This window comes from Geotrypetes seraphini, chromosome 5 (genome assembly GCF_902459505.1).
Source record: "Geotrypetes seraphini chromosome 5, aGeoSer1.1, whole genome shotgun sequence".
NCBI lineage: Eukaryota > Metazoa > Chordata > Amphibia > Gymnophiona > Dermophiidae > Geotrypetes > Geotrypetes seraphini.
In genome coordinates, this window is record NC_047088.1 from 92,105,126 (window position 1) to 92,130,764 (window position 25,639).

Sequence of the window (25,639 nt, forward strand, 5' to 3'; positions counted from 1 at the left end):
GGTCCGCTGCACGAGGTCTGCTCGCTCCCCCATCGACGCTCCCACATCATTTGTTTCTTCCGATGTAACTTCCGGTTTCGCAAAACCGGAAGTTACATTAGATGGGAACGAGTCCGTTGGCCAGCGGTGAAAAAAGAATGAACTTTAATTGGGGCTGAATCGGTGAGTCCGATTTTTTACAAAAATGAACCGATTCACCTGATTCAAATCGGTGAACCGATTCGAATCGTGAATCGGGCAGCACTACTGGAGAGTGCTAAAGAATAGGCATTTTCTTACTGTTGACTTTAGACGTCTAGCACCATATGTCCAAATCAGACAGACATTTATGTTTTGAAAATGCCCCTCCTAAGGTCTATGTGATAAATGACATTCCAGGTGAGATGTTTGAGAGAAAAAGTTGTGAGTAGCTCAAAGGGAGGCTTCATAAGAGCAAAGAGTACAGCATTGGTGCTGTGTCTTGTATTTACATCCAGGCCCTCAGCTTCTGTTATCATAGTAAGGTATATCTATTTAGAAAAGGAAGAGACAGATATTATATAAGTTTTATTGCAAACAAAAAAAAACCAAAAACCCAGAAACACTCATTTCTGCAATCTCTCTACAACTGATACCACATAGCAGGATCCATCATGACAATTTTAAATTAAATAAGCAATACAGTTCCTACATAGTTTAGGAAATGAGGAACAAGGCGCACTGGCATTTTCAAAGCCGTGGCTCAGAACAGAATCACAAAAGACATTATAGAAAATGAAGAAACGGACCATCCAGCCAAATATCAGCTGCTCATTCTCAAACATCTGTATTTCTTCTGTGCTGCTATTTTGTTACACATATTTTGTGAATTGTTTTATTGAATTCTCTCTTTAATCCTTCCTCAAAGCTACAATGTTTCTGACATCGTACATTTTAATTCCACTTGGCTTGGTCATCTGGAGTCATCTCCAAGATGTTTGTGACTAGTCCTGTTCCAATGGTCCGGTTGCCATCTCGCAGGGTGAAACGCTGACCCTTTTCTATAACCATGGGCTGTCGCAATATAAGAGTTAGGGGTGTGTCTTCTCCTGGCATTACCATTTCCTGAAAGGAAACAGAGGAAATTCAGAACAACAAGGCTCAGTACCAGCTGTGGAACTGCAAGTGCAAAGTATGAAACCCAGCAGACTTGGAAAGGATCCTCTCACCTCACTAAAAGTAACAATTTAAGTTGTATGTGTGGGGGTTTATTTTGAATGAGACTGTGTATGGCATATGGGAAACAGCAAAGAGTAACAGGAATTCCTTTCAGCCACTGGGCCACCTACTATGTAAATCAGTTTTTATGGTTTCTGTGGCACAGTGAATTTTACCAATACCCATAAGTGAACACAATCATGATGAAGGGCCTGTAGCATTAGCAGTGAGAAAGGGGCTCAATGAATGAAGCAGGGATAGACAGCTGTAAGAATGAACCACCACCACCACCACCACCACAGAGTAATAGCTATTAGATGAAGATATAAAACAAAAAGAAGCCAATGGAGTGAGCAGAGGCAAAGAACAAAAACAGACAACTGTGTTGTAAATCTGTTGCAGTGGGAGAAAATACCTTACTAGCTGGTAGAGTAATTCTACAGTTCATGTCCCAGGTCAAAGAAAACATAATAGGCATAAATGTAGAGACAAATGGTGTGTGACGTCCACCTTCCGCCTTACTTAAGACATAAACCTGCAAGGACAAGAAGAACAAGTAGCTGCAGGGATCCAAGGAAGGAATAAAAATGACCATAAAAGGCTGAAATTCAAACTTTCTAGAATTCAAAATGCCTATCTTTTTCCATAGACTTCTTAAATCAGGAATCTAAAATCCATCAGTAAATGAAGGCTTATGCTAGTTAACTATATTGCTTTCACATTTTATTCTAGCATATTTTCTTTACAGACTGCACAATTTAATAAGGGTAGATTAAAGCCCAGATTCACTAAAGATAGCGACTCAATCACTGCTGGCAGATTCTTTGGCCGATTTTCAAATAGCAATTGATTCACTATCAAATTTGCATGCAAATGATTTACTTGGAGGTGAGCGATTGAGACATGTGCACAGCCCTGACAGTAGTGACAGGAGAAGCAGCCTCCTGTCACTGCTCTCAGGGCTTCTGCTTTTTTTTTTTCTAATGGTGACGTGTTCAACACGACTTAAACATGCACCATCTAAAAGCTGACAATTGCACCCGCCCCCCGAGCGACCGTTCCCCTGCTCGCCCACCTGCCTGCTCTCCCGAAAACCCATCAGGAGGGATTCCCACTCCTTTCTTCCATGACTCCCACCAGCCCACCCGCTTCCTCGAAAAAACCATCATGAGGGATGCCCATTCCCTCCTGCCATTGGCTCCCCCCCCCCACGATGTCCTTTTGCGTTGGGAGCAGGAGGAACCACAAACACCTCCTGTTCCTCCACCTAGCCTGCTACGCCACTGGGCCTTAGGCCCTGATTGGCTCAGTCACCTCATGTTCCTCTCTTGGGCGGGGCCTGAGGCATCTAGGCCAATCAGGGACTTCCTTAGGAAGGAGCCTAAAGAAGTCCTTGATTAGTCATTTAGCATGAGGCGTCTGAGCCAATCGGGATCTTAGGCCCCTTCCCTTGCATCACATGATGCACTGGGGAGGGGCCTAAGACCCAGTGGTGTAGCAGGCTAGGCGGAGAAGCAGGAGCAAGCAGTATTTGTGGTTCCTCCTCCCAATGCAAATGGTATGGAGGCACTGTGGTGACAGGAGGGAGTGGGCATCCCTCCTGCCATTTCAGTGCGGGGTGGGGGCTGATGGCAAGAGGGAGTGGGCATCCCTCCTGCCATATTTAAGTTCGCCGAGGGGGGGGCATCGGGTGGCAGGAGGGAGTGGGCATCCCTCCTGCTGGTTCTTTTTCAGGGAAGCGAGTGAGCATCCCTCCTGCCATTTGTGGGTTGCTGCGTGTTGGGGGGAGTGCAATTGTCAGGGGTCGTGCAATTGTCAGGGGTCGTTGGGGGAGGACCATTTTGAGTGGTGGGGAATTTTCTTCATTTCTTTTATGGGGCAGATATTTTGCGTGTGTAATACACACAAAATATCTTTGCCATGGAAAAAAAACCAGGCAGACCTGTCAGTAACTCAGTTATCAAATATACTAGAAAACGGATTTTTATAATTTATATCCAACCCATATACAATTTGTTATAAGGGTCTGCGGATACTCAAACCACTTTTATCTTGCAGTTAATTTAATGCCATCAATTTTCACAATTGTGACCCCATTTTTTTAAAAATGTAACTTTTAAGACACTAAAGACAACCACATATATTCATTGTTCCCTAAGTGGCTAATGAAGAGGGTGATATCATATAGTATAAATGCATTCTACAACAGAACCAACAGTTGGAATTGACACTTTTGCCATATGAGATGTGTTACTGTTTTAAGAAGTAAATTTGATTCGTGAATGTAATTTTGATTAAATATTGAAACAAATAGGATATATATATATTTTTAGATTGAATAATGAATATATAAGACCCTACACTGATATAAGGGATGGGAAGGATGTAATGATATAAATGATTATGTCATAAATCAAGCTGAATGTGGACTTGGGATAACATATAAGTTATGTGAAGTCCTATGCACTGAGATTTTCTCCTAGTTCATTAGCCACTTATGGAACAATGAATATATGTGGTTGTCTTTAGTGTCTTAAAGGTTACATTAAAAAAAAAAATGGGGTCACAATTGTGCAAATTGATGGCGTTAAATTGTGCTTAAAACGGTAACACAGTTACCAACAGGTCTACAGCAGTCGGGTTTTAGGATCGTAAAACCCAATACAAAATAGCCAAGCAAATGTAAGTGAATCAATCCCTTGGCTATTTTGCATGGGGTTATTGCATGGCCGGATCGTAAAACGGGCGATTGACAGGGAAAACACACAGTGGGCCGTTTTGTGAATTGGGTCGGTTAGCAGCGATCATTGCTAAACCTGTGAAAACAGGGTTAGCGACCATCGCCGACTTTAGTGAATCGGGGCCTAAGGGCTAGATTCACTAACCTGCCCAATCGTGACTGATCTGTGTCCAATCCGGGCAGGTCTGATGGATTTTGCAACAACTAATAATCAAATGGGGGCGACTGGAGGAACGCCCCCATCTACTGACATGGATCGCTAGTGTGTGATCTTGACACATGGGCAGACCATCTGCTTTCCCAGCAGATGGTCTGCGCATGTGTTTTGTGTCTTTTTTTTTTTTTTGCTGGGGTTTTTTTGTTTTTTTCAGGCCCAACTCTCCTGCTCTCCCAGGGAAGGGCTATCCCCAGCGGCAGCAGCCTCTTCCCTTTCATGACAATGAAGCCTGCTTTCTCCTGTCAGCCTGTCATGCCCTGTGTTCTGCCCCAAGCTCTGGATCTCTGCCGCTTTCCCTGTAGTGCGAGCCCACGGGTTTAAAGCAGGGCTACACTGCGGCGTGCAGCCCTGCTTTAAACCCACGGGCACGCACTGCAGGGAAGGTGGCAGAGATCCAGAGCTCGGAGCAGAGAGGACATCGTGCCAGAAAGCAGGGCTGAAGATCGGAGCAACAGGGTAGATGATGCAATATGGGGGGTCCTTTAGAAAGCCTATGTTAGGAATGGGCAATCTTGATCCTTGAGGATTACAATCCAGTTACGTTTTCAGAATTTTCCCAATGAATATGAATAAAATCTATTTGCATACAAAGGAGGCAGTGCATGCAAATACATCCAGGAAATCCTGAAAGCCCAACTAGGTTGCAGCCCTCTGACTGGGGTTGTCCATCCCGGCCCACGTAATGTATAGGAATTCAGTCTACTTCTTAAAAATGTTTCTTTTATAAATAGCAGGAAGCAGATGTAAAAGACAGATATATATTTAGAGCAGTGGTCCCCAAACCTTTTCTGTTCACTGCTCACTTAATGTTTCAAAATTTTTCTTTTTTTTAAATTTCTTTATTGAAATTTTTTGCAGTAATACAACCAAAAAAAAAAAAAAAAAAAAAAGAACAGTGGTGCACAACATAATAAGATGCTTGCAAGAAAAACAAAACAATACCACTCCAAACAATATTTTAAAAAAAACCCTCCCCCCAGTTCTGTGCATATCACTGGAAACTAGCCATAAGTCGTGGGTAGCCCGATCTGTTCACACCAAGCAATGTAAGGCTGCCAACACTGGAGCAATCTTGGTAGTCTATGATGTTTCAGAGCAGTAAGTTTAGACATGCGAAAAACATATGCAATTTTTTGTAATACCTAAGCCTTAGATGGGGTCAACGCCAAGCTGCCGCCAGCACCATACGGGCGGCAGTCACAATGGTAGCTATCAGTTTGCCAAATTTACCAGGTACCCCCTCAGGAGACATTCAACAAAGCACATCCCATTTGTTTAACAATGAAAACTCCACAAATATCACACAGTAACGCAAACACCATATCCCAATAAGCACTTGCTTTAGGGAAAGTCCACCATATATGTTCAAAAGATCCAACAGGTATCCGGTAGAGAAGGCTTAATTTTATGCAATCTTAAGGGAGAATAATAATAATAATAATTTTATTTTATTTCTTATATACCGCTGTACCGTGAGGTTCTAAGCGGTTTACAGTAGAAACAGAAGAAATGCATTAAGTAAGATTAATTAAGATGAAGAGAAAATACTTAGAGTTCCCTGACTGTCCCAAAGGCTCACATTCTTGCTAAAGTACTTGAGAAAAATAAATTAGTTAGGTTATAAACATAGAGTAGAAGAAGGTAGGAAAACAGTTCATAGGAATAATACCACCGGTACAGCCATTTTCTACCATGGTATTGCCATTTTCTACCATGTTGTTAGCTATTGACACTTTAAGAAGAGAACACGCTACAGACTTCCATTGCACTATTTTTAAGTCCGCTGCAACAGTCTCCCAATGAGCAAAATACTGCATCGGTGGGGTATCATAATGAAGCAATAGGTTATACAACCTGGAAATATACCCCCTCCCACAAGGTTCCACCCATAATTTGTCCCATGTAGGAGAATCCTGCAAAAGATCTGTCAATGTATGCCTCTTAAGAAAAATCAAAGACCTGATTATATTGAAAAGTGGCTGCAACTAAGGCCATATTCCTCCTAAAGCAATACTACTGGGATAAGCTTGCCCTCTATCAAAAATTGACCCCAGGAAAATAGACTACCCCCCCCCCCCGCCCATATCCTATAGCGAACATCACCATGCCCTAGGGTAAATCCCTCTACAACCACCGGGGTTTGCTTGAAATAGACCCGTTCAAGAAATAATCAGTCCCAAAAAGAGGCCCACAAACAAATGGTCACTCCCAAAAGGGGGTTAACAAGAGGGGCCATCGCTCGGATCAAGCTAAGGGGAAGCCAAGGGAAATGACTCAAACAAACATCCCCTATAAACCACGCCTCTACTTGCACCTAAGATTTCTGTAGGTCCATCTGCCATGCCACAACATATCTGATTTGTGCAGCTAAATAATAATAATAAAATTAGGGGATCGCCATACCCCCTTCTCCCTCAACTGAAAGAGCATAGCTCTCCGCACCCTAGAGGCAATAGCTTTATGATGTAGATCTGCAAAAAAGGATTTCGGGAGGAGAAGAGGAAAGGCTGAAAATAAATACAAAAATTTGGGCAACACCATCATTTTTAGAACATGCACCCTTCCAAGCCATGATATGGGAACCCGTTCCCATCTATCCAGGTCCTCATGGAATTGCTGATTCCTAGATTCACACTGGCTTCCAATACAAGCCCGCATCCAATTCAAACTCTACTGCATATTATTCAAAACATTAAACGGAACGGCACCCACCCACTTAAACAACCGCCTAAACAGGAATCTCTCATCCAGACAGAGGAGAACCCAATTCCCTTTCTCCCACCCCCCTTTTAAAGGAACCAAGTGCAAAAAGATGTACGACAAACAACTAGCAACACATGCAGCTAAATTGGACCCCCTCAATCACCAACTTGATGACAGCATCAACTGACCTCAAAGCTTTCCGAAAAGAAATCAAAACCCTACTATTTAAGAAATTCATCCAAATGTACTAACCCCCTTTCTTTTCCCCTCTCTCCCCCTCCTAGTATCCTCCCTTCAAAATTTTTTCAGACCTAACGCTTTTAATTGTATTCCTCTTCCTGGAAACGTCCAGCTATCTTCTTGATGTATTAGGCCCAATGTCTTTAATTGTATCCCTCTTCCTGGAAATGTCCAGTTATCTTTTGATGTAATCCGCTTAGAACTGCAAGGTACAGGCGGAATAGAAGTCATTAATGTAATGTAATAGTTCGCATTATAAAGAGAAGATAAATCAGCCATGAGATTAATACCTAAATAGCGAATATAACGCTCCGAGGAATCTAAAGTTAGATTCAAGATCTCGGACTTGGACATGTTAACCCGGAACCCCAATACCCTGCCATATTGCTCCAAAGCAGACATCATCCCAGTAAGGACTCCCCAGGTCGAACTAGGGTGAGCAAAACATCATCCGCAAACAACAGTATTTTATGCTAGGGATTACCCGAATACAGTCCTCAGCTCGCACTGCTTGTGCAAAGGGCTCCATAGCCAAGGCAAAGAGGAGGAGCGAGAGAGCACATCCCTTGTGCCCCGTGCCAATTCAAAATTAGCACAATACTCCGTATTAACCTTCAGCGCTGCTAATGGTTTCACATATAGGACCTTTGTCCAAGTCAGAAATTGTCCTAGAATGACCATGGTAGACATGGTCTGAAACAAAAAAAGCCAGGCATCTACCCCCAAAATCACTGCAGGAGCCTTACAGGCCCTAGCGGAATGCACATGAAGCGCCCTGCGGATGTTGTCAAAGGTTTGACAACCTGAATAAATCCCGCCTACTCATCCTTTACCAATTTCCCCATAACCTCCTGTAGGCACCAAGCCAGTATGACATGTTTTGCTCCTTCTGATTTTATAATCAGTGCCTAATAAGATGCTCCCTCTGATTTTATAATCAGTGTCTAATAAGGAGATTGCTCCCTCTGATTTTATAATCAGTGCCTAATAAGGAGATGGGCCGATATGAAGAACACTGTGTGGGATCCTTGCCTGGTTTCAAAATCAGAGTGACACCCACCAACTGCCAGGACCAAGGCAACATATCCCCATCCTTAATACTATTAAACAGTTCAGCCAAGGGCCGGACCAGGAAGGAACAAAAGTTTTATAAAATCTGTCAGTAAAGCCGTCCATCCCTGGCGCCTTCCCTAAGGGAAGGGCCTTAATAACGTGCAAAATTTGATGTGATAACCGAGTGGCCTGCTCCTCTGTCAGACTAGGAAACTAGAGAGCTGCACGGGAACGGGGACGATGGGAATCCCGCGGGTTCCCCCTTCGGGTCACGGGGATCCCATGGGGACGCCCCTAGGGTCACGGGGATCCCGTGGGGACGCCCCCTAGGGTCGCAGGGATCCCATGGGGACGCCTCCGAGGGTCGCGAGGATCCCGTGGGGACACCCCTAGGGTCGCAGGGATCCCGTGGGGACGCCCCTAGGGTCGCGGGGATCCCATGGGGACGCCCCCGAGGGTCGCGGGGATCCCATGGGGACGCCCCCGAGGGTCGCGGGGATCCCATGGGGACGCCCCCGAGGGTCGCGGGGATCCCATGGGGACGCCTCCGAGGGTCGCGGGGCTGGATGTACTCAGTCGCGCGGCTCTTCTTCTCCCTACCTTCTCTGCTTGCAGCACAGAGCCGAACGGAAGTCTTCCCGACGTCAGCGTTGACGTCGGAGGGGAGGGAGGGCTTAAACAAAGCTTAAACAAAACCCTCCCTCCCTCCAACGTCAGCGCTGACGTCGGGAAGACTTCCGTTCGGCTCTGTGCTGCAGGCAGGGCAGGTAAGGAGAAGGAGAGTAGCCTCGCGGTTCGAGTGGCTACCAAGGGAGGGGGGCGGGCCGCCCCGCCCCGGTTGCAGCACAGCCGGCCAGGTCCCCTTACTTTTGTGGCACTTCCCCGACCGACCGATAACAGCCCGGGTCCGACAATCCTCCCTGCCCTGTAGCCGCGAATCTAAATTACCTTCTTACAGCAGCTGTAAGAAGGTAATTTAGATTCGTGGTTAAGGGCAAGGAGGTTTGTCGGACCGGGGCTGTTGTCCGTCGGTCGGGGAAGTGCCACAAAAGTAAGGGGACCTGGCCGGCTGTGCTGCACCCGGGGCGGTAGAGAAGGAGGGGGGAGAAGGACGCTGAAAGGCCATGGTGAAGACAGGAGGGGGGGGAAGGACTCTGAAAGCACTTGAAGACAGAGGAGGGAGAAGGACGCTGAAAGCACATGGGGGAATACAAAGGGGTGGAGAAGGACGCTGAAAGGCCATGGGAAGGGCGGGGGGGGAAGGACTCTGAAAGCACTTGTGGAAGACAGAGGGGGGAGAAGGATGCTGAAAGCACATGGGGAAGACAAAGGGGTGGAGAAGGACGCTGAAAGGCCATGGGGAAGACAGAGAGGGAGAAGAACGCTGAAAGGACATGGGGAAGATGGGGGGGGAGAAGGACACTGAAAGGAAATGAGGAAGAGAGAGTACGGAGAAGACGCTGGCAGGGAAGAAGATAGATGCCAGACTATGGGGGGAGCGGAGAGAAGAAGATGGGTGCCAGACCAATTTGGAAGGGGGAAGAAAGGGAGAGGCACAGTAACAGAGCAAATGGAAGATGCAGAAGGAAGAGAGACAGTAGATGGAAGGAATTGAATGAGAACATGAGGAAAGCAGAAACCAGGCAACAAAGGTAGGAAAAGAATTCTTTCTTTTTTTTTTTTTTTTTTGCTTCAGGATAAAGTAGTATATTAGTTGTGTTGATAAAAATTTATAAACATTAGAGGCTCTGGTAGAAACCCGTTTACAAAGTATGTATTCTTCCCAATTAATATTTTCAAATTAATAAAGTCTTTTTGCTTATTTGTAAATGGGTTTCTACCATAGCCTTTAATTCAGTAGCATAATTAAATGAAATAACTATTTCTGAAGTTTATAGGGACGGGCGGGGACGGAGGGGATTCCTCGCGGGGACGGGTGGGGACGGAGGGGATTCCTCGCGGGGACGGGTGGGACTTTGGCGGGGACGGGTGGGATTTCTGTCCCCGCGCAACTCTCTATAGGAAACTTCACTCGAGCAAGGTACTCTGCAATCGCTCCTTCCGATTCCCCAGGTTCCGCGGTGTAAAGAGACGTATAAAACTGTGTCAGAGCCTCACCAATTTGACCCGACGTTCGACAATCTGCCCCATTAGCCCCGTGAATTTGTGTATTATGATTTTGTAAGCACCTCCGCTTAAGCTGCTGGGCCAACAAGTGGCCTGCCTGATTCCCTCTCATAAAATTCCTGTTGCAAGGCCTGTAACTGTTGCAAAATAACTACCATGTCCAAGTCTTGCAAAGTACCTCTAAGACAGTGTATTTGATGAAGCAGATTCGTCGAACCACCGTTTATATTGGGCTTCTAAAGCAGCAAGCTGCCCCCTAAAATGCTTCACTTTCTCATCTCGTCTTTCTGTCTAAATGCTCTCAGAGAGATCACCCTCCCACTCATGACACACTTCAAATCATCCCAAAATGAAACCGGAGATAGCTCTGGGTCTCTATTCAATTGTATATAATCTTTGAGGTTCTCAAGCAGCTGCTGAATATTAGCAGGGTCCAATAAGAGCCCATAATTAAATCTCCAGAAACGTCTACCATGTGATGCCAACCCGCATTCTAAGGAAACTACACCGGGTTCCACCCTGACATCCAACACTCGTGGTAATAAGTCCACCGGCACTCCCATCTATCTGAGAATGGGATTTATGGATGTCAGAGAAATAGGAATAATCCTTCTAAGTTGGGTGCAAATGGCGCCAAGGATCCTGCAAGTTCCAGGTCTCAAAAAAAGCCAACAATTTTTTTCCTATCCTGAGTCCCATACCTCCCCCCCGAATTATCTAGTGTCGGATCCAGTGTTAAATTAAAATCCTCCCCCCCCCCAGTATTAAGCGACCTTCCACCTTTTGCTGAAGGAGCTCCCCAAGGTCCGAAAAAAAAACTCCTTGATCTACATTTGAGGCATAAATGTTGACAAGTATAAAGCTCTTGCTCCATGGAAAATTTCAAGATCAGAAATCTACTATGCTTGTCTTTCACTATCTCATGAATCTCAGGGGATAGATGTCGAGCTATAACTATTCCCACCCCATTTTTCTTACCAGGAGAGATATCAGATGTTAGAAAAACATGAGGATAATTTTTATGACGGACCAGATGTTCAAACTTACATTTTAAATGTGTCTCCTAGAGGAACCCCACCCCCACCTTCAATCGCTCAGCTTCTTGAAACAAAAGTTGACGTTTTCTGGGCACATTCAGACCCCTAACATTAAGGATCATCCAGTGAATCGGTTCAGGACACATATTGAATAGGGATCCAGAAGAGCCAGGGAAGGCCCCCACATACACAGCCACCCGTCCACTTCTCAGACATTCAACCAACAGAACCGCACAGAACCCCCATGACAAGCATACCCCACCAAAAAAAAAAAACCCCAAAAACCCCCAAACCCACCCTCTCCCCACCACCTCCCACTTCCTGCACAAAGAAACTTATCTCATCCCACTTCTCAACGAACCCTCCGCCCTCTCCAGGCCAAGCATGGTAGGATTGTGCCTAGGGTCCCATGGGGTCATGACCACCCCACAAGTCCAACCTCAAACATAGGCACCCAAGCCCACGAACAATCTAGAATATAAAAAAAACATTGCAAACCTACAACAATGCACTCTATAAGTACAGTACCCAAACACAGTGCTCAGAGGGAGCAAAACAGGCTGTCCCTCCTGATTCACCAGGCCAAAGAGATATCAAAGACAGTTCAGGTGGTGGGGGCTCCAGCTCCCGCATCGGAATGGCGGTCCGGCCTTCTCCCCTCACCGCTATTGTGGTTGAACATAAGATCCACTCCGTCCCGGCTGATCCAGTCGAGGCAAGGCCTCTGTCGCAGTCCACAGGTGGGCCTCCTGGAGCAGATGCTGAGCTTCACCAGGTGTTGTCACCCTATGAGACTGATTCTGCAGGGCGAAAGAGATGCCAAAAGGGTAATGCCACTTGTACCTCACGTTATTAGCAGACAAGCATCAAGTGACCTCCCGGAAAACGCGGCGCTTGCGAAGGGTGATGGCAGACAAATCTGTATACAGTTGAATCTTGGTGCCATCCCATTCAACGTGGCCAACTTTTCTCATCGCCACAGGAAAGAGATGGAAATAGGCAATTAAATTGCGGGGACGATTTGTCACCGTCGCCCCCACCGCCCGGTGCACTCGTTCAAACTCAATATGGGGCACTTCCAGCTCAGGCTCAGCAGCTCGCAAAAACCGCTCACAGATGGTTCTCATCAGCTCTTCTGCCGCCAACGTTTGTTACTCCAGAACCCCGTGGGTCCTCAGGATACATCTTTGTGCCCGGTTCTCTCCATCCTCCTGCTTCAAGAGCAGCTCCTCATATTTATCCTCCAGCCCTTGACACTGGTGCTGAAGTTTTTGCAGTTCTACGTCATAATCTATGACGTGTTCCTCAAATTTCCCCAGGCGCTGGCTCATATCCTGAACCGATCTTTGGAGAGCAGCCACATCGTTATGCAACTCCTGTTGCATGGTGACCAGGGTAGCTTTAAGATCAGCAAACCAGCCCTGCAGCTCCATGCGGGAAACCAGGCCATCCGCCACTCCAGCCCCCCTCCACCCGGTTCAGCTCCACCATGAGCAGTTCTCCTGGGGGCGTCCCAGGCTCCTGGGACGAGGAGGCCGCTACCGCCATTGAAAGCTTGGGAGATCAAATAACCCCCAGGATAGCCTCAAATGATCCTCCGCAATGCTAAATTAAGTGCAAAAGATAGCCCTGAGAGACGGAGCACCACGATCACGCTGCCATTAAAGCGATGACGTCACCGGAAGTCATGTTTCAAAATTTTTCCACAGCTCCCCAGGCCAAATGATAGTTCTGTAATCTAATACAGAGCTTCTCAACTTCTTCAAGCCATGTACCCCCTAAGTTTAACAAATATCAACCAAGTACCCTTGCCCAGGCTCCGCCCCAGATCCCACTCCAATAATAATAGTACTAGGGGCGTGGCTTGGTGGGGCACACGAATGGTCGGGTAAAGGTAGAGCTCCACACTAACAGACATTTTAAAGTGAAATAAATTAGGAAAAAGTTAATTAAAAAAAAACAACAGGGCAATATTAGTCAAAAATGGCTTCGGGGAAGCAGGCAAAAGCTGATTCAGCGATTACAACTACAGGAAATGTAAAAAGATCCAAACCCGAACCTGCAATTCTGTCGAAGTCTCCATTGCCGAAAGACAGAAAGGATGAAGATGAAGTATTGAAAGAGCTTAGAGAAATTAAGGAGATTGTTTTAAACAACGCAAGAAAGCTGAAAGATCTTCAGGAAGAAGTTTCCACACTCAATAGAAGAACGGAAGTGACTGAAGTGAAAATGGATCAACTGGAAAAAAGAATTGAGATTAATGAGGCAGAAATAATTCAGTTTAAGCTTGATCGGGAGAAAATTGAAATACTTACTCGTGACCTGGAGGACTGCTCTAACAGGGAGAGGAGGAGCAATTTAAGGATCTTATGGTTACCGGAAGGGGTGGAGAAAAGTAACCCGATATCCTTCCTGAAAAACTTTCTTCCGAAAATACTGCCACTTAAAACAAAGTTCCCAATCGAGATCAAGCGTGCACACAGGATTCCTACTAGAAGATCAGATAAACAAGTAGGTTCACGTCCCTTAATTTTTAAACTATTACGGCACCAGCAGGTTTTAGAAATATTTCGCTTGGCCAAGGAGAATAAAAACTTAAGATGCCAGGACGCTCGAATACACATAGTTCCTGACTTTGCAAGAGCTACTGCCAATAAGAGGAAAAGATTTTTAGAGTTGAGACCACAATTAAGAAATATTGTAGCAAAATTTGGTTTAATAAACCCCGCTATTTTGAAGGTTACTCACGTAAATAAAACAATTAATTTTGATGAACCAGAAAAACTACAAGATTTTTTAAATCAATGTGAGCAGCCAATGTCTATATAAATCCCTGTTGTATACAACTAATTTATTTATGTTATTTAATTGAAGTTATTTTAATTCAATTTGATTTTTGAACCTGGAGAGTGACAAAGAATATGATTAACCATTTGAAGTTTGCCTATGTAAACAATTGGAACTGAATGGTAGAAAGAATTCTGGTGATATTTAAAGTGTATGGTACAACGGCTCCAGACACGAGATGTAGAATGGAGGAGCGTCATACTCTATACAGTTACACTGGAAGCTTAATGAAGCAAATCCTTGCAAAAGTAAAGAGCAAACAAGATGAATTGACTATAGAGAGGTTCTTTGGCAAGTGGGAGAATGTTTCTGATCACAGAAGTCAAGATGGTTCCCAGTGTGCTTGGTTTATTCCGGCTCTATATTAGTGGCATGGTTAATAGAGCCCAGCGTTATGTGTCACATTGGACATCGGAGACTGTGCAGAGGACAGGCTGAGAGGAGTCATAAAGGTGACATATTAACGCTAAAAGGAAAAGATCTTCATTTTTTGACATTTATAAGACAAAAGATTGGAGTTCCATCTACTACCGTTTTAAAAGTGACTCATTCGGAAATGTATTTTAAATAACAGCACTGAAGATACATTAGTTTTTAACTATAATGGAATATATTAACAATGAGTTTAGTAGTAAAAGATGTTTGGTGAAAGATCAATCAGAACGGAAGAGATTCCGCCTGCATTACCGCCAAAAACTGGAACATCAACAAGGATTTGGTCCAAATAAATCTGAGAATTGACCTACAATCAACAAAGCCTGAATGTCTGATTCTTCTGAAGGAAGTGATCCCTTTCGGCCTGTCTATCTGGGCAGTAATGTGTACTCTGAAGCAGATCTGATTTCTGATCTTTGTCCGGAGTAGCGGATGTTGAATTAGAGAATTTGCTAACTTCAGTTCTGAGCTGCAAATTGGGCTCGGTTCGTGTGCGTCAGATTCAGATTCTTGACTAATGTATCAAAAGAAGAAGATTTTGTGACCTCATTGCTCGCCATGGTTATTTAAATAGAACTCCTACATTAACATTTGTTTCAATGAGTGAAAAGGTTTAATATGTAATGTATTGCGGAATCAATCTTTATATAATAAGAGTACGGATTACATTTACATTAATTGGAAATTGAATTGGAGCTGGTTCTAACAAATGTACAGAAAAAACAAATTCAAGAAGAATCCTAAGGAATGCTAAAAGAGACTTCCTAAGAGAGATAATAAAAATTAAACATGTCTGAATATGATATTGACAAAATCTCAATAAATACCGTATTTTCATGCATATAACACGCGCGTTATACACGGTTTTTACAAACCGTGCATAACCTTGCGCGTTATACAAAATTTTTTTTTACATAGTTCCCCCCCGACGTCCGATTCACCCCCCCCCGCAGGACCGCTCGCACGCACCCGCACCCCCACCCTGAAGGACCGCTCGCACCCCCACAGCCTCCCGACCCCCCCCCCCCCCATCATGTAGAAGCTCCTACCGGTGTCCTGCTGCTTCCTCTTGGCGGTCCCGGCCCTTCTGTGAGCCCTGCGCCTGTGCTGCTTCTTCCGGCGGTCCCGCCCTTTCTCTGACGTCAAGCCCTCTTGCCCCACCGACTCCCCGACACGATCGGGGCAAGAGGGAGCTCAAGCTCTCTTGCCCCCGACTTCCCGACACGATCGGGGCAAAAGGGAGCCCAAGCCCTCTTGCCCCGCCGACTCCCCAACTCCCCGACAATATCGGGCCAGGAGGGAGCCCAAGCCCTCCTGGCCACGGCGACCCCCTACCCCCACCCCGCACTACATTACGGGCAGGAGGGATCCCAGGCCATCCTGCCCTCGACGCAAACCCCCCTCCCCCCAACGACCGCCCCCCCAAGAACCTCCGACCGCCCCCCCTAGTCGACCCACGACCCCCCTGGCCGACCCCCAAGACACCCCCCTTCCCCGTACCTTTGTGTAGTTGGCCGGACAGACGGGAGCCAAACCCGCCTGTCCGGCAGGCAGCCAACGACGGAATGAGGCTGGATTGGCCCATCCGTCCTAAAGCTCCGCCTACTGGTGGGGCCTAAGGCGCCTGGGCCAATCAGAATAGGCCCAGGAGCCTTAGGTCCCTCCTGGGGGCGGGGCCTGAGACACATGGGTCCAACCCGACCATGTGCCCAAGGCCCCGCCCCCAGGAGGGACCTAAGGCTCCCAGGCCTATTCTGATTGGCCCAGGCGCCTTAGGCCCCACCAGTAGGCGGAGCTTTAGGACGGATGGGCCAATCCAGCCTCATTCCGTCGTTGGCTGCCTGCCGGACAGGCGGGTTTGGCTCCCGTCTGTCCGGCCAACTACACAAAGGTACGGGGAAGGGGGGTGTCTTGGGGGTCGGCCAGGGGGGTCGCGGGTCGGTTGGAGGTTCTTGGGGGGGAGCGGTTGTTGGGGGGAGGGGGGTTTGCGTCGAGGGCAGGAGGGCCTGGGATCCCTCCTGCCCGTAATGTAGTGCGGGGTGGGGGTAGGGGGTCGCCGTGGCCAGGAGGGCTTGGGCTCCCTCCTGGCCCGATATTGTCGGGGAGTTGGGGAGTCGGCGGGACAAGAGGGCTTGGGCTCCCTTTTGCTCCGATCGTGTCGGGGAGTCGGGGGGGGCAAGAGGGCTTGAGCTCCCTCTTGCCCCGATCGTGTCGGGGGTGCCGCGGTTGGCTGGGGCAAGAGGGCTTGAGCTCCCTCTTGCCCCGATCATGTCGGGGAGTCGGCGGGGCAAGAGGGCTTGACGTCAGAGAAAGGGCAGGACCGCCGGAAGAGGAAGCAGCGCAGGCGCAGGGCTCACAGAAGGGCCGGGACCGCCAAGAGGAAGCAGCAGGACACCGGTAGGAGCTTCTACATGATGGGGGGGTCAGGAGGCTGTGGGGGGCGAGCGGTCCTTCAGGGTGGGGGTGCGGGTGCATGCGAGCGGTCCTTTGGTGTGGGGGTGCAAGCGGTCCTGCGGGGGGGGGGGGGTGAATTGGACGTCGGGGGGGCATCAGGCTTTCAGGGTGGGGACAGGACTTCAAGGGGTAGAGGAGAGTCGGGGCGGGCGAAAGGAGAGTCGGGGTCTCCAGAGGAGAGTCGGGGCGGGCGAAAGGAGAGTTGGGCAGCATGCGCGGTATACGGGTGTGCGTGGTATACAAAATTTTTTTTACATATATTTCGGTTTCCCGTGCGCTATACCCGTGTGCGCGTTTTACACGGGTGCGCGTTATCTACGTGAAAATACAGTAGTTATAAGCCATATATTGATGGATAAGCGAACTTTCTAAGAAAGATTGGATACTCATAAAAATGATTTAATCGATTATTAAGTAATAAAGATTTTAGTTATCAATAAAATAAATTGAATAACATATATATATATATATATATATATATATATATATATATAGTAGTTTTACTTGTATAAGCTGATTTTATTAGATTGATTATATAAAAGATTCTAAATAGATACAATAGGGGTTAATGGTAATCAATATATGAATAATATTAATTAGATATACATCAAAAGTATAATGATAATATAAGATAAATAATATCAAGAAATGAAGATAAGTAATTTTATAATAGATTTTACATATAAGTTGAAATTAAATGTAGGAATAATTGAGACACATATTTATGAATATTGATAAAATTTATACAAGGATCGGAAATGGAGGAATTTAATCTGAGTTTTTTTAATTAGATGGAGTTGGGTAAATATGTTTTATTATTCTAATATATATTTACTTCTATACTATTTGATAATAATATAAAGGTAGTTAATAAAATATCAATTAATGATTAGATAATGACAAAATTAATAAGGGGTTAGATGAATTATGATAATTTATGTATAATTGTAGTCTGTTAGGGGTTTTTTGTGACCTGATCTAATATGTGCATTTCCAAGTTTTCACTATTAACAATCATAGGGGGGAAGGGAGGGAGGGGGAGGTGTAGAGGTGGATTTATTTTATGTTCAGAGTTTAAAAATTTGGAAAATGGTATATGTTTATAAAAATCTAATTAAATTTACATATTTATGTTGGTTCAGATATTTTTAAGATAAAATTTATAATGGAGATTAAAATCTTTTCATTAAACGTTAATGGCCTCAACCATCAAATTAAAATGAAAAAAATGCTTATCTTTTTGAAAAAAACAAAATGCTGACGTATATTATATACAGGAGACATCTATCAGCTGTGGAGTCTAAGAAATTGGAAGGGGATTGGGTGAAACAGTGGTTTTATTTGCCCCTGCGGTGGGGAAAAAAGTGGGGGGTTGCTATCCTAATAAATAAAAAATGTACAGCTAATTTTCAGTTGATTGATTCAGATCCCTTGGGAAGGTGGTTACATGTGGAAATGAGCATGGGAAATAATACATTGGCACTGTTTAATGTGTATGCCCCTAATTCGAACCAAACTGAATTTTTCAAAACGTTACAACAATTGATACTCCCACTGGCTGCTTCTAATATTGTAGTAGCGGGAGATTTTAATGCTGTTATGGATCCCTTGATGGATAAAAAACCTAGCAAATGTATGAAATAATTAGGATTAGATAATTTGATGCAATCTTGTGATTTGAAAGAGATATGGCGGATACTTCATTTTAATGATCGGGAATTTTCTTTTTGCTCACATGTTCATAAATCTTTTTTAAGATTAGATTATATTTTTGTCTCAAATCAAATAGTTCAGCAGGTGACACAAGCCTCCAGAGATCCAATCACTTTGTCTGATCATTGGTGGAGTGTGGATTGAATTTAAAATTACTGAACAGGATAATAGTAGATCTGTATGGAGATTCGATAATAAATTGATTGCGGATTCAAATTTCCTTGAAGAATTTCAGTTAAAGATGAAGGAATTTTTTCAAATTAATATTTCAAAAAAATTTTTCATAGAAATATTATGGGATGCCTTTAAGGCTACCATGAGAGGTAATATTATTTCATATTCTGCATATATTAGAAAACAACTTAAAAAAACAATTTTCTAATTTGGAAAAAAATTAAGAATCTGGAGTCTAAATTGATTGATAAATGGGAGCAAAGTACTCTGCAGGCTCTACTAAAAGCAAAAGGTAAATATAATGAGATATCTTCAAAATTGGTAATAAAGGATTTGTTTTCTCAGCAGATTCTGTATTACGGAAACTCAAATAAGGCGGGAAGATTATTGGTAAATTATTTTAAAGAAAAGAAGAACAAGAAGTGACGTCATCCCAGCGCATGGCTGCCTGAAACGGGAGCTCCGTAGGGGCCGGTGAGAAAAAGTGCTTTTTCAGCTTCTAGCGCTAAAACGCGCTGATTATTGAGATCGCGGTTCGCGAGTGAAGCCATGGCGACGCGGAAGAAACTTGACAAATTTAAATATTTCGGCGATGGAGGAGAGAAAACAGCGAGTGAGACACAGGGGAGTGCAGGAGACGCGCTTAAAATGGCCGCGGGGCCGTCGGCGCCGGCAGAGCTGATTGAGGCTGGGACTTTGGCGATCTCGGGGGAGCTCAGTGAGACGGTGCACAAGTCTTTTCAAACGTGGTTCCAGGACCTGAAGGATGAAATGGTAGGAGTGAGAGTGGATGTGAAGGCTGCCCTGGCGGAGCTCCGTGCGGATGTGGGGGAGTTGGGAGCCAGAGTGATAGCCTCTGAAGAGCACGTGGAGGCTTTGTCTGCCACAGTTACTGGGGTCAAGGAATCCACAGACCATTTAACATCTGAGCTGCAGGAACTACAGGCGCAGGTGGAGGATCTGGAGAATAGGTCACGCCGGTATAACCTGCGATTTAAGGGAATCCCGGAGGGGGAGGCATATCGTGATTGCAAGACTGTGGTGCGAGAGTTTTGTCAGAGCCTCCTAAGTGTGGATGGAGCTGAGATACCTGAGGAGATTAAACTGCAGAGAGCACATCGGAGCTTGGGTCCTGTGAGAGGTCCTGGCTATAAAGATATCATCGCTTGCTTTGCGGATTTTTCCCTCAAAGAGAAGATTTTGCAGATGGCACGACGCCACCCGCGGTTTCGTTGGAAAGAGTTGGAAGTGGGTGTCTACCAGGACCTAGCATGGTCTACACTACAGAAGCGCAGGGCGTTCAAAGAGGTTACGCAAGTGCTGAGAGATGGTGGCCACAAATACAGGTGGCTGTTCCCCTTTGGGGTCTGGCTTACTATCAACGGGAGGTCTCGAAAGGTGGCTACGGTCACGGAAGCCTGGATAGCTATGAAAGAGCTGGGTTGTGTGAATATCCCGGAGACAGTACCAACGCCGGCTACTGCTAGTACTTCGGGAATCCCTGGCGCTTGGTCTACAGTTCTGCGTTCTGGCAAGCGAGCAGCTAAACAGGGGACCTGATGATGAAGAGGACTTACCATCTTGACTATTCTTTAACGAGGCCACTTTGATTGGCATAGACTGGGAGAGGTGCTGAGTGGTGTGCCATCTCCGGTCTGGATCTTGGAAAGAGACTCTGCACTTTCTAATGTTTCTCTCTCTCTTTAGCTTTACTTGCGGCTGGTTATGCGGCAATTTTTGGTTTTGTGTTGTTGACATGGGAAGCGGCTTGGGCTAGTCGCCTGGGGTACTTTTCACTTTCTAAGGGTTGGCTAGACCTTCACTGAGGGGGTCGGCTTCGGGTATGGGGGGAGGAGGGGGGTTGGGAGGGAGTACAAGTAAACTTCTTACTATTGGATCATGGAATGTAAACGGTTTAAACAGTCCGGGTATGCGTAGTATAGTATATCGTGAATTGAATAGATTAAAGTGGGATATATGTATGTTGCAGGAAACCCACTTGAGGCCCAGACATGTGGGGGTCTTGCGGTCCTCTTACTTTGAGCAAGTATGGACGCATCAGAGTGGCCAGTCTGCTAAGAAGGTGGGAGGACTGGCAATTCTTATCCGAAAGGGCTTGGGTTTTACTGTTCAGGAGGTGTTTAGAGATTCTGGGGGAAGGTGTCTGGCTCTGCAGGGTGCAATACAGGGCCGTACTATCACTGTAATTAACATTTATGGTCCTAACGGAGGTCAGGCGGCCTTCTATGGTTCTCTTGCAGATGATTTAGTCAATTTTGTTAGGGGGTCTGTATATTTGGGGGGGGATTTCAATGTCACTCCAGATGTGCTGCTGGATCACTCCCGGGGAGGACTTCGATCTTCGTCCCGAGCTTCCCGCAAGGCTTTTTTTGCCCTGATGTCCTCCTTGGGCTTGATCGACAGTTGGCGCTTGCATCACCCCTCCCAGAGGTCGTATACCCATTATTCATCTGTTCATGGTTCTTATGCTAGGATTGACAGTATCTGGACTCATCGTAATCAATGGGGGGGAATCAGAACTGCTGAAATTGAAGCTATACATATCTCTGACCATGCGCCTGTCTGGATAGCTTGTGAAGGCTATTGGGATGTGGGGTATCATCGGACCTTTTGGAGGCTAAATGAATCACTGTTAAAGCATACAGAGGTGGACAGGGAGGTGGGAGAGGCTATCGCCAATTATCTACATGACAATGATAATGGGGAGGTGGGTGACTCCATATTGTGGGATGCCCTTAAGGCTGTGATTCGTGGGGTCTTTATTAAATGGGGAGCGCGCCTTAAGCGACAGCGGGAGCGGAGAACTATATCCCTTCGGGAGACCTTGATATCTTTGGGGAGGCAACACCAGTGCTCTCCTGATCCAGAAGTGTTTGCACAGCTTCTGAGAGCGCGACATGAACTTTCTCTTCTACAGATGGAAGAGATTGATTTTTATAGACTAAGATTACGCCAAACGATATATGAATACAGCAATAAAGCGGGCTCGCGACTTGCTAGATACATTAAATTGAAACAAGCTAGAACAGCTATTACCCGAATTAGGGATATAGAGGGAAAAAAATGCAGTGTACGGATGGGAACATTAAGAAGGTTTTTCTTTCCTACTACACCAAATTATATGGGAAAGTGGAAGGGGTACAATTGGACTCTATCAAGGCATATTTAGATAAAGTGACGTTGCCACACCTGGGAGACTCGGATATGGGATATCTTAATAGTCCTGTTTCCTTGGGGGAGGTACTGGGGGTTATCACCAGGCTGAAATTGGGAAAGTCCCCGGGTTTAGATGGGTACACTAATAGTTTTTACAAACAGTATCGGGTCCAGCTAGCTCCTTTATTGGTACGGGTTATTAATGGGGTGAGGGAGGGGAATTCACTACCGCCATCGATGGGAGACGCGGGTATCTCAATATTGCTTAAACCGGGGAGAGATTCTGCTAGTTGTGGGGCGTACCGGCCCATTTCATTATTGAACACCGATGCAAAAATTCTGGCTAAAGTTTTGGCCCTCAGGCTGGGGAAGTGCTTGCCTAGCCTGATTCATATGGATCAATCGGGGTTTATTCAAAGACGCCAGGTGGGAGACAATATCCGAAGAACGTTGCATCTTCTTTGGGAGGCGCAGCACAATTTGGATAAAGTAGCTCTCTTTTTTGTGTAATAATTTTTATTAAACAGTATAGTAAGACAAGTACATAAACAAGGATGTCAAGGTATATGATGAGCCAACTTTCCCAAATCCCCAACTCACCCAATCCTCCCTCCCCCCTCGTCCCTCCCCATCCCACCCCACCCGGGCAGCAACAGCGGAAGATAACATGGTATTAGAGAGCCTAAAGCAGTAAAGTGGTAATCAAATCAGTCTGTCCATAGTTGTTGTTGAATGGGTGTGACAAAGGTTAAACTAAACAGGTACCAGCATTGTCGGAACAGCCTGCCCTTTTTAGTATGCAAATCAACAATGTCCCTCCTTTCCAACAGCATTTGCTGTAACATAAGTGAACGCCACTGTTGCAGTGAAGGAGGTTGAGGTGAAAGCCACTGTGTCAGAATGCATTTCCGGCCCATAAGTACAGTCTTTCGGAGGAAGGCCGCACATCCTGGTGTTGGTGGATGAAATCGAATTTGTGCAGTAAGAAGAAAACTGGGATGCAACCTCCACGAGCATCCCCATAGTGCAGCCAACGTGGGTATTAAAGTCAACCAAAATGCAGACACCAGGGGGCATGTCCAGAACATGTGTCCAAAGGATGCCATTGGAGAGGAGCATTTTCCACAACCAGAAGATGTACCAATCCCCATTATCATAGCCCGCTTGGGCGGGTAGAATGCTCGCAGTAAAAACTTGTAATTACGCTCTTTCTCCAGTGAAGACAAGGTAGGGTCGCGTCCCACGCGAAGTCCCCTTCGCAACATATCATCAGAGATTGGTACCTGCAGGTCAGCCGACCATTTCTGGGCAAGAGAGACAAAGTCCAACTCTCCAGATAAGTCTTGCAAGAATTTATGGTAAAATTTTAAGGGTACATGGTCGTGTGCCGTGAGATCAAGGGCTTCTCGTAAGCTAGATTGAACCACGTCTCTCAACAGTGCAGGAGTCAGAGTCTGTATGTAGTGGCATAGTTGTCGATAAGCAAACCAGTCCCCAGTTACAAAAGTAAATTCCCTCTGTAAGTCAGTAAGTGGGGTCGGAGTACCCGCATCTTGCACCGTCTGGAACAGGTATTGAAGGCCCTGAGAAGTCCAGCGGCCAAAGACAGCAGAGTCCATACCAGGGGAAAATGCTCCGTTGCCCGCCACAGGAAGATAGGGCGTAGTTTCAGAAGAAGTTTTCAATAACCGACATAGTTTTTTCCAAGCTGTTCGCATCACCTGCAAAAAAGGATGACTATGCAGAGAAGGCAAGTCGGGTAACTGTCGAACATGTAATAGAAAACTGAAATGGTACGGTCTGAACTCAAAGCATTCATTCTCAGGCTGGGAAAACCAGGAGGTATTACAAAACCAATCGTGTAGGTGTCTAAATTGACATGCAAGTGCAAATCGGGAAATATCCAGCAAACCCATCCCCCCCCGATGTCTTGGCAGCATCAACTTAGACAAAGCTATCCTAGCCTGCCTTCCCTGCCATAAATAAGCGGAGAGGTGTGAGTTGAGGCGTGCCAAGTGTCTAGGTGTAAGCATAATGGGCAACATTTGCATAATGTAAAGCCATTGTGGTAAGAGCATCATATTGTATAATGCAATACGGCCAGAGAGTGACAAGGGGAGTTTCCTCCAACCCGCGAGAGTGGATAGAGTGCGCCGAAATAAGGGTGAGACATTAAGGGAATACAGCCTGTCCAGGTCCTGAGGGATCACTACCCCCAAATAGGTCAGCTGAGATGTAGCCCACTGTAAGGGAAATTCTCCCTGCCAACCCAGACGCACCCCAGGTGAGGTGGGCAACACTATGGACTTCTGCTTATTAAGCACCAGACCTGAATAAAGATTAAATTCATCCAGAAGTTCCAGCGCTCGAGGCAAAGAGCGATGCGGATCACCTAAAGTAAGCAGAAGGTCATCCGCGAATGCCAGCACCCTCAGCTGAGAGGAGCCCTCAGGTAACCCCACTAGTTCATCGTCCCTCTGAAGTGTGCGTAGTAAAGGATCTAAATATAAAAGAAAAAGGAGGGGCGACAACGGGCATCCCTGACGTGTCCCTCTGCCCACCACAAAGAAGGAAGAGCGTACTCCATTGACCAAAACCGATGCCCTGGGTCTCGAATAGAGTGATCTAATTAACGCCAGGTAACTATCAGGGAACCCCATATAATGCAACACCTGAAAGAGGTAATGCCAGTGAACTTTATCAAAGGCCTTAGCCGCATCTAACCCAACCAACAACCCTGGAATGTGGGCCCGCTGGGCTCGAGAAAAGGCCAGCAGTACCCGGCGTACATTAATTACCGATTGACGAGATCGTACAAAGCCCACCTGTTCTGGCACAATTACGGCAGGGAGCAGGGAGGCCAGTCTTTCCGCCAAAATACGAGCCAAGATTTTCAGGTCCACATTCAGCAGTGATATCGGGCGATACGATTCAATATCCGTCGAAGGTTTGGAAGGTTTTGGGATCAAAGTTATCAAAGCATCATTTGCATACCGCGGGAGGGCGCCGGAGTTCTGTACCTCAGAGTAAAAATTTAAAAGGGTCCCCCCTATTGAGGTCGCCAAGATCTTATAGAACTCCGGAGAAAAGCCATCCGGGCCCGGAGCCGTACACGATTTCAGAGTCTTAATCGCCTGTAAAACTTCCGGAAGCTGCAAAGGTCTATCCAACCGAGATATTTGAACCGCCGATAATTTGGGCATCCCCGCGTCCTCTAAGTAATCCCCCACGTCCGGGCCCGTGTAGGGACCAGGGGACGAATAGAAATCTGCAAAATAATTTTGAAAGCAATTGGAAATATCGTCCGCGGATATCAGTACTTTCCCCGACTTCTCCTTCAACATAGCGATATATCGAGATCCCTTCCAACTCTTGGCGATAGAAGCCAACAACTTCCCGGATTTATTGCCATATTTATAAAATTGATATTTGCGAAAAAATAACAATTTCTTAGTACGCTCATGAATGAGAGAGTTTAGCTCCGCCAAAACGGCGGAATATGCCTCCCTAGCAGTCGGAGAAGGAGAATGTAGTAACTCCCGTTTC

At 45.9% G+C, this 25,639-nt stretch overlaps 1 protein-coding gene across 1 annotated transcript in view; it reads right to left on the minus strand.

Moving 5' to 3' along the window:
- Nucleotides 1-781: 781 nt before the first annotated feature.
- The window catches only part of TUFM (Tu translation elongation factor, mitochondrial), a 161,359-nt gene continuing 136,501 nt past the window's right edge, over nt 782-25,639 (minus strand). The window contains exons 10-11 of the mRNA XM_033945392.1: nt 1,592-1,711; nt 782-1,083 (exon numbers count right to left, since the gene is read on the minus strand). Coding sequence (XP_033801283.1) covers nt 913-1,083; nt 1,592-1,711 — 291 coding nt within the window. The 3' untranslated portion in view covers nt 782-912. The remainder of the gene's footprint in view (nt 1,084-1,591; nt 1,712-25,639) is intronic.